The 9,384-nt window shown below is 59.1% G+C and overlaps 1 protein-coding gene across 3 annotated transcripts in view; it reads left to right on the plus strand.

Annotated features, from left to right (window-relative positions):
- PACSIN1 (protein kinase C and casein kinase substrate in neurons 1) overlaps positions 1-7,918 on the plus strand; it is a 52,886-nt gene extending 44,968 nt beyond the window's left edge. For 2 of the 3 annotated variants that reach the window (XM_021098610.1, XM_021098609.1), the window contains exons 3-10: positions 789-945; positions 1,869-2,104; positions 2,504-2,659; positions 2,761-2,936; positions 3,323-3,443; positions 3,544-3,671; positions 4,611-4,798; positions 5,267-7,914. In XM_021098610.1, the coding sequence (XP_020954269.1) occupies positions 789-945; positions 1,869-2,104; positions 2,504-2,659; positions 2,761-2,936; positions 3,323-3,443; positions 3,544-3,671; positions 4,611-4,798; positions 5,267-5,376 (1,272 nt within the window). In that variant the 3' untranslated portion in view covers positions 5,377-7,914. Of the gene's footprint in view, positions 1-788; positions 946-1,868; positions 2,105-2,503; positions 2,660-2,760; positions 2,937-3,322; positions 3,444-3,543; positions 3,672-4,610; positions 4,799-5,266 lie in introns of all 3 variants that reach the window. The other variant, XM_021098608.1, reaches the window with a different exon arrangement.

Raw genomic sequence — 9,384 nt, forward strand, 5'->3', positions numbered from 1 at the left:
CCTACCTCTGCTCTGGGGTCCTAGGCTCAGCCTCCTCACACTCCACGCCGGCAGGTGTAACACTTTACAGCTCCCGTGAGCTTTGGCAGCTGTGAAGCGGGCAGGGGGTGGAGCGCTGGTCACAGAGAAGGGTCGTGAGTTCAGGGAGCCCCACAGCGGCCAAGCGGTGGAGACCAGCCAGCCTCGCGGGAGCCTCCTAGATTATTTGAGACCCAGAAAAAAATTTTCCATCGGCTTCTGAAAACCAAAGCGAAAACTGCCAAGCCCAAATTAATAAGTGTTTAATGAGCTGTCTACAAAACATAATATTATGTCAAGAAGCTGCAGCTCAACTCAGTGCTTGCATAGCTCTATGTAAATATAATAGATTTAGCTCATAGGAACAAAATGAATAATTCATTCGCGTCCAAGTCCAAATAATAAAAATCCTTCTGGGAGTTTCCTGATGGCCTAGTGGGTTAAGGATCCGCGTGGTCACTGCTGTGGCTTGGGTCACTGCCGTGTCGCCCCCGGATTTGATCCCTGGCGGGGAACTTCCGCATGCCTAGCGTGTGGCAAAAAACCCCACAAAACCCCAAATTTTGCACTTTGTGGCAGCGAGGAAGTTGTGCTTAAAGTGGGATGAGGGAGTGTGTAGACAGTGGGGTGTGAGGAAAGGGTCCGGAGCCCCCCTTGTGTTACCGCGGGCCGGCGGAGGCGGGCGCTCCTGCGGGACGCGGCGATCTGGGCGGGCGGCCGGGCGGGCGGCCGGGGAGCCCGCGGGAGCCGTGCTCTGTGCTCGCCGCCAGGTGGGGAACTACAAGCGGACGGTGAAGCGCATCGATGACGGGCACCGCCTGTGCAACGACCTGATGAACTGCGTGCAGGAGCGCGCCAAGATCGAGAAGGCGTATGCGCAGCAGCTCACGGACTGGGCCAAGCGCTGGCGCCAGCTCATCGAGAAAGGTGCCCCCCCCCCACCCCCACCCCCACCCCGCGCACATCCCCGCCACCTCGATGCACCTGCTCCCTGCAGTCACCTGGCCCCTCGCCTGCACTCTTCCCCTCCCAAACCCGGCAGGCCTCCTCCTCCCTGTTCAGCTCTACTTTGTGCAATTTTAGGTTGGATTAAACAATTTTTTTCTATTTCGAAATAATTTAAGCTTCAAGTTGAGACTGGCATAACCTTTCACCTAGATTGACCCGCTCATATTTTCCCATGTTTATTTTCACTCTCTCGCCCCCATATATATGCATGTCTTTCCTAAACCATTTAAATTGGAGACATGCCCTGTCCCCCTAAATTCTTCGTGTTGCCAAAGAATAAGAACATTTGTTTACATAACCATAGTTCAGTTATCAAATTCGGGATGTTTCATATGGCCCGTGGAAATTGTGTTACAGCAGTTGTTTGTGCTGATCCAGATCCTGTGGAATGTCTGGTCCCAGTGGCTTCCTGCATCATCTGTCACCAGTTGGCTCGTCAGTTTTATATCCAGTCAACTTTCCTGGAGCACCAACTTTGTGCTTGGCGCTCTGCTGGCTTGGGGGAGCTCACAGGGTCCAGGTTGCCTGCCCCCCCGCCCCCTGGGGGGGAGTGCTCATCAGCTGATGGAGGGGACAGGGACTGGGCCCAGAGGCAGATGCTCTTATGAATTCATGAGGGCTGCAGGCCGAGGTCTGTAAGGATAGAGTGTATTCAGGGAAGGCTTCCTGGAGGAGGTGGCTGTACTTGGGTCTTTGAGAATGAATACATCTATAGGGAGAGCAGAGAAGGGCACTTCTGCTGCCACGGGACATACGAGGGATGTCTCAAAGAAAGGAGGTGTGCGGCAGGCCTCTGGGCAAGGGGTGACAAGGACCTGGTGACCCTATGGCCGTTTCCTCAGGTCCACAGTATGGCAGCCTGGAGCGGGCTTGGGGCGCCATAATGACAGAGGCAGACAAGGTGAGCGAACTGCACCAGGAGGTGAAGAACAACCTGCTGAACGAGGACCTGGAGAAGGTCAAGAACTGGCAGAAGGATGCCTATCACAAGCAGATCATGGGCGGCTTCAAGGAGACCAAGGAGGCTGAAGACGGCTTCCGCAAGGCCCAGAAGCCCTGGGCCAAGAAGATAAAGGAGGTGCCTGGGGGCAGCTGCCAGGAAGGGGCGGGCTGGGGGGCTGGGGGCAGAGGGGCAGACCGATCAGAGGGAGGGTGTCTCACAGGCGGAGGGCAGGGCACCACCTGCTGGGATTGCGCCTCCAGGGGAGCAGCCCTGCCTGCTGGGAAGAAATATCCCAAGGCAGGCGCTGTGGTGCCCGACAGGAGGGTGTCCCTGGGGCGGGCAGCACAGGGAAGCGTCCTCAGACCAGTGGGCCCTGCTCCTGAGTACCTGGGGCCCAGGCCTGCTCATCCTTTGGGCCTTTTCCGAATGTGTGCTCACAGCTCCCGGTGGAGTGAGCAAGTGGGAGGGCTTGCGAGGGACCACGTTTGCTCCTGCTTACAAGCCGGAGCCCTGTCCCCTGTCCGCCTCCCACAGCTCGAGGCCGCCAAGAAGGCCTACCACCTGGCCTGCAAAGAGGAGAAGCTGGCTGTGACCCGGGAGATGAACAGCAAGACGGAGCAGTCGGTCACACCCGAGCAGCAGAAGAAGCTGCAGGACAAAGTGGACAAGTGCAAGCAGGATGTGCAGAAGGTGCCGGCCGGCCAGGCTGGGAGCTGCGGGCCCAGGGGAGCGGGTGGTGGCTGGGAGCTGCAGGCCTGGGTCTCACCCTCCCTCTGCTCCGGTGCCTGCAGACACAGGAGAAGTATGAGAAGGTGCTGGACGACGTGGGCAAGACCACACCCCAGTATATGGAGGGCATGGAGCAGGTGTTTGAACAGTGCCAGCAGTTTGAGGAGAAGCGGCTGGTCTTCCTCAAGGAGGTGCTGCTGGACATCAAACGTCACCTCAGCCTCGCTGAGAATAGCAGGTGGCTGGGCGTGGCAGTGCGGTGGGCACAGGCAGGGGCAGCCAAGGCTGGAACCAGCACGCAGGCATCCCAGGCCGTGTGTCATAGTGACAGGAGGGGAGGGCTGAGCTGTGGGGGCCAGATGCAGTGGCTGCCTGGGTGTGAGCTGACACCTACCGGCTACTCAAGAACCATGCTTGGAAGGATGGGTGAGTGGCTAGAGCGGGGGGATGGAGAAGGGTGCCCCCCCCAAGAAACTGCTGCTTGGGAAGCCTCTGCTTCCTAGTGGGGGCGGGCATGCCAGCACTCTGGTCTCCTGAATGGGCTCTGGCCCCCGCCGAAGCTGAGAAGGGACCGTGGGGCCTCTTGCCCTCCTCTCCCTCTCCCTCCCCCTTCCCTGCGCACAGCTATGTCCATGTGTACCGGGAGCTGGAGCAGGCCATCCGGGGGGCGGACGCCCAGGAAGATCTCAGATGGTTCCGCAGCACCAGTGGCCCTGGCATGCCCATGAACTGGCCCCAGTTTGAGGTGAGGCTCCTTGGACATGGGGAAGGGGAATCTGAAAAGGCTGGAAGGGGCCTCGGGGCCTCCCCCTAGCCTGACTGCTCCCCTGGCGCCCCCCCACCAGGAGTGGAACCCAGACCTCCCCCACAGCACCACCAAGAAGGAGAAACAGCCCAAGAAGGCAGAGGGCGGAGCACTGACCAACGCCTCCGGGGTGGTGGAGTCCACGTCCCAGGCTGGAGACCGCGGCAGGTGGGTGCCTCCTCTGGAGCCTCCTGGGGGCTGGAGGGGTCCCCACCCTGGGGCAGCTGAGTTTTACCCAGGGAGACAAGAAACGGTCTATATCACAGCAACCCATGCTCCTCTCAAAGACAGCAGTAGCTAATCCTGTGAGAGCACTTGCTGTGTGCCAGGTGCTGCCGTAAGCATTGTCCCTGGATTAACTCACTGAGGGGCCCCAACACTCTAAAGAGGGTGCAAATATATATTCCCGTTTCACAGATGGAGAAACTGAAACCCAGAGAGCTTAAGGGACTTGCCTAAGGTCACACAGCTAGTTAGTAAGCCAAGAGGTCTGGCTCCAGAATCCTCACTCATTAAATATGTATTTGCCTTGGCCTCCTTTCTTTCTTTTCTCATTTTTTCCTCGAGGTATAGTGGACACACAGCTCTGTATCAGTTTAGGGTGTGCAGCGCAATGATTTGACTTATCTACATCATGAAATGATGACCACAATACGGTTACTGAGCAGCCATCATCGCAGATAGATCCCAAGTTAAAGAGTTAGACAATAATTTTTTCCCCTGCTGGTAAGAACGCTCAGGATTTACGGCCTCAACCTCCACAGAGGACACTCAGCCGTGTTTGTTCTATTTACCATGTTATGTGTCATATCCCTGGTGCTAGAACTCCCACTCTTTGCCGCTATGGCCCCTCTCAGATGCGGGCTCAGATGTTCCCTGGGTCCCCTGGGTCTCCTCCTCCATCAGGGGTTGGGCGATGCTAAGAGTCCCGCCTCCATCTGTTAGAAGAGCTGTCAGTGAGGGTCTTGGGGCTCCAGACCCTGTCTTACAAGGCCCAGCCCGGCTCTAGTCCTGGTGGAGTTGGGGGTCCAGGCTCTGGCTGGGCGGAGGGGAGGCCCTGAGGTGAAGGTGAGAGGCCATTCACGCTGAGTCATCTCTGCGGCTCAGTGTTAGCAGCTACGACAGGGGCCAGCCCTACGCCACCGAGTGGTCAGACGACGAGACCGGAAACCCATTCGGGGGCAATGAGGCCAACGGGGGCTCCAACCCCTTTGATGACGACGCCAAGGGAGTGCGTGTGCGGGCACTCTACGACTACGATGGCCAGGAGCAGGATGAGCTCAGCTTCAAGGCTGGTAAGGGGGCGAGACCTGGTGCGTGGGCGTGGCCAAGACCTGGAGGGTGACCGTGCCCCCGGGGGACAAGACTTGAATTAGACAGCAAGCGCAGGGGCTGAGTGTGGCAGGGCGGAGTACGCCAGGGGCGGAGTGTGCCAGGGGCGGAATCCGGACCTTAGAATAGGGTGAATGTAGGGGCAGAACTTGGACTGGGGGCGGAGCCTGAGGGCCGGGGATGCCAGGAGGAGGGGCAGGACCCGGGAAGTAAAGCTGGAGGCGGGGCCTGGGTTTCGTGGGGCGCAGCCAAGACCCAGATTAGGTGCGTGGCTGGGACACACTCGGGTCCCCGTGTAGCTGGGGCTGGGTCGGGCCATAATGGGGGGCATTAGGGTCGGCCCAGCGTAATAGTGTCTTACCCAGCAGGTGGGGTGGGGATCAGTCCTCTCTGAGCTCCTGTCAACCAGCTCCTCTGTGTCTCTTTCCTAGGAGATGAACTCACCAAGCTGGGCGAAGAGGACGAACAGGGTTGGTGCCGCGGGCGGCTGGACAGCGGGCAGCTGGGCCTCTATCCCGCCAACTACGTGGAGGCCATCTAGCTGCCCTGCCTGCCCACCGGCTCCCCTCCCTGCCCACTCTCGTCCTCCTGCCCTCACCATAGAGTTCCAGACATATTTTCCGATCAAGCTTTTATTTTTTTAAAAGTCAAAACAGAACAAAACAAAAAATACAAAGAGACAGAGCATTTGCAGGGCCGCCTGGAGGCCAGGGTGGTGGGACTTGGGGGGGATGGCCCCAGGGTAGGTGAGGGTCTTAGGACTTAGCCCAACAGTGACATCGCACATCACTACACCTTCAGATCCCACCAAAGAGTCTCCTGAGCCTCGAGGGGTGTCTTCCAGACCCTTCTATCCTGCTTCTGTCCCCCAGCCCGCCCCTCTCACCCCAGGCTGCCAGCACCTGCCCCACTTCTCTGGCCTGGTTTTCTGACCTCTTCCTCCTGCCCCCCCTTCCCTGCCTCCTACTCAGAGGCCTGCCCTGCAGAGCCTGGAGAAGAGGGCCTCCCTTTTAGTCTTCCACTTTGCCCTGGGGAGAGCCCTTCTCCTAGCCTGCTGGGGCTGGAGGAGGCATGGTCACCTTCTTCTCCCTGGGGTCCCTAGACTCCCCAAGACATGAAGAGGGGTCAGCTGGAGTTGGTGACGGTGTCACTGGGGCATAAGGGGGCGAGTGAATGGCGAGCAGACCCTTGGCCCTCCCAAGGCCCAGCCAGGCTCATGGCAGAGGGTCCGACACCCTGCCGGGACCCTTTCCATCTGTCAGCACAGGCTCTTCCTCTGAGCCAGCCCCCGGCCTCACTTGCAGAGACCCCCCGCCCCCATCAGGCAGGGGGAGGGGACCCACAGCCCAGGGCAAAGCCAGCAACAGTAGCAGCCGCCTCCTGTTTCCTGGGAAGGAGGGCATCTTGCCCACACCACCCGCCCTGTCCCTCCATGTCCATCTAGAACCATAGAATCACTAGTCTAAGGTGGCCTCCCCTCCCTCTGTCCCCTTCTCCCACCTGCCTGGGAGATACTGTGGGCCCCTGGGAGCTTCCAGCCTGGGACAGGGCAGGGGAAAGCTTGCAGCCAATGGGAGAGGTGAGGGTTTGCAGGAGGGAGAAGCCCTGGCCCTTGGGAGCAGGACAGTCTCCAGGTCTTTTTTCCTTGTCCCCTCCCCCCACCCCCAGCCCTAGGCCCTGGCAGCCCTTCCTGCTGGCACCCCCTCCAAGCCTGAGTCTCCATTAAAGGACTTTTGTGGGTGGGAGGAGGCAGAGGGCCTCCCGAGAGCAGGAGGATTTCCTGTGGTTGGTGAAAGGAAGTGGTGCTGGGTACCCAGGTATTCGGACCAGGTGCCAACCAGCCCGCCCACAGGAGTGGGTACCTGGGAAGCCAACCCGGGGGCAGGGCACAACCCCATGGGGAGGGGCATGGCGGGAAGGGGAGTCTCTCGGGACCTCTGGGGTGAGGCACCAGCCTTCCTGCAGCAGCCAGGGTGAGGCTTGCTCGGGCTGCTGCTGCTTCTCAGCTTCAGGGCTGCAGGCACCGCACCTGCTCCCGCAAGGCCCCCTGGGGCTCTAGGTAGAGACAGTGGGTTGCCCCAGCCCCTCTGTCGGTCTCAGTCCTCATTTGCTCCCTGCTTTGAGGTCGCAGACCTCAGCCTCAAGGCCCTCCCCCTGTTCACCTGGGGGCAGAAGCTCCTGGCAGGGTTCAGGGGGCTGAGCTGGGGCCGGCCTCCCTCGGGGCCAGGGGAGTTTGGGGTATGGGGACGATGGCACCCCCGTCAGGTAAGTCCCCTCCCAGCTCCCCTTTTCTTGTCACCTTCTGCCCTCCGGGCCTCTGCTGCAACCTGAGATGTGCTGTCAGCAAGATTTCGGAAGCCCTCAGCCCTCCCAGCTCCAGAATGAAAGGCTCTTCCGTCTCTCCTCCAGGCCAGAGTCGGGCTGGAGGCTTCTGCCCCTTACCACGTACCTGTGGAGGCAGGAAGCAGCTGCACCTTGGGGCCTGGGCTCCTCTCTCTGTACCAGCGGCTTCTCAGCACCTGGGGAGGGGCCATGGCCCTGGCTGGACCCCAGGCCTGTCCCCCTCAGCATTCCAGCTGCCCACTCTGGGGCAGGGACTCGAAATTCTATTCCTTCTGAGCAACCACCTCCATACCCCACCTTGGGAGCACTCCCTCTCGGGACCTGCGGGTGGGAGGTCTCCCAGCCGGAAGTTCCCCTGCGCTCCCTCCCGCCCGCCCCCGGGGCCCAGCCCCACTTGTCAGTGCCCGGGGCCTGCCCACTGCCTCCTGTAGCCCGCCTGACCCCTCGATGCTGCGCGGCCCGCCCTGCGGGGCTCGGCGAGTACTGTGTTTTGTCCCCAGTTAAGCACCGTTCTGCAGCCCAGCTCTGCAACGAGCCAGGGCTGCCCTGCCGCCCGCCGTCGTCGCCCTAGGCTTCCTGACTCCATTAGTCCAACACTTGTGAAACTCCGAGAAGTGCTGTGGTCTCAGCAATGCACCTGTTTTGTATATGATTGTGTAATTTAAAGGTATATAAATACAAATATATATATATATAAGTTGTGATTGTATGACTGTGGATAAAAACCAGAACTGTGTCAACCTGGCTGGATGTTGTCATCTTGTGTGTCTTTTTTGTTTCTTTGTTTCTTTTTTTTTAGGGTCGCGCCTGCCGCATATCGAAGTTCCCAGGCTAGGGGTGAATCAGAGCCATAGCTGCCAACCTATGCCACCATTGCAGCAACACCAGATCCGAGCCGTGTCTGTAACCTACAGCACAGCTTGTAGCAATGCTGGATCCTTAACCCACCAGGCGAGGCCAGGGATCAAACCCCAGTCGTCATGGATACTGGTCAGGTTCTTAACCTGCGGAGCCACGATGGGAACTCCCAGTCTTGCGTGTCTTTTGAGCCCTCTGAGGGTTCTTCTTGGCTGAATATCTGCTGGGGAGGTATGACCTCCATGGGCTGGTCTAAGGCCCCAGGTCCTCTCTGCACAGAGAAGTTCACACAGGATGCTCTCCGAGGCTCCAAGGCTGTGGCCTTTAGGGTCCTAGGTGCCTGGTGATGAGCTCTGACCAGGAGAGCTGGGGTGTTCAGGGGTCCCACACTCGTGGTTCAAGGGTGAATGTGATGCCAAATAGGTTTCAATTTTTTTTTTTAATTTTTTGTCTTTTTGCCTTTTCTGGGACTGCTCCTGCAGCACATGGAGGTTCCCAGGCTAAGGTTCTAATCAGAGCTGTAGCTGCCAGCCTATGCCACAGCCACAGCAACTCAGGATCTGAGCTGCGTCTGCAACCTACACCACAGCTCACGGCAACGCCGGATCCTTAACCCACTGATCGAGGCCAGGGATTGAACCCGCAACCTCATGGTTCCTAGTCGGATTCGTTGACCACTGAGCCATGATGAGCACTCCTAGGTTTCAATTTTTAAAGCAAAGTTCTTTCTTTCCTTTTTGGCTGTACCTGTGGTATGTGGAAGTTTCCAGGCTAGGGACCAAACTCACGCCACAGCAGCAGCCTGAGCCACAGTAGTGACAACACTGAGCCCTTAACCACTAGGCCACCAGGGAACTCCCTAAAGTGACGTGCTCAAAGTGACTGCTGATGCCTGTGGCTCCTGGTTGTTCAGAGCCCCAGGCTCCCTGTGGTGTGACATCGGGCCATGCCACCCTCTCCTACGTCCTGCCTGAGCTCTGACAGCCTTTCCCTGTGAGACCCCTCAGGGGGCAGGATGGGGCTCTGGGCTCCCCATTCTGTTCTGCTAGACCCAGGCCTTGCTCGGGACTCAGCCCAGCTCCAGCCTCCCCTTAGACTCTGGCTAGATCTCCTCAGGGCAGGGCCGAAGTCTAAGGTCCAGATCTAGTCCTGCCGTCAGTTCACCGTGTCCCCAGCCCCAGCCCTGCCTCAGCCTCCCCCAGTCTAGAGAGCTGTCTCTCTCAGGCCCTGACAGCCTGGCAGGGTCCTGACCCAAACGCACTGTTCAAGGCCAGGCCACTCCAGTCCTTCACCCCCCACTGCTTCCCCAGCCTCAGGGGGGCTCGGGCAGGGTGATAAGGTCATCTGG

This window comes from Sus scrofa, chromosome 7 (assembly GCF_000003025.6).
Source record: "Sus scrofa isolate TJ Tabasco breed Duroc chromosome 7, Sscrofa11.1, whole genome shotgun sequence".
NCBI lineage: Eukaryota > Metazoa > Chordata > Mammalia > Artiodactyla > Suidae > Sus > Sus scrofa.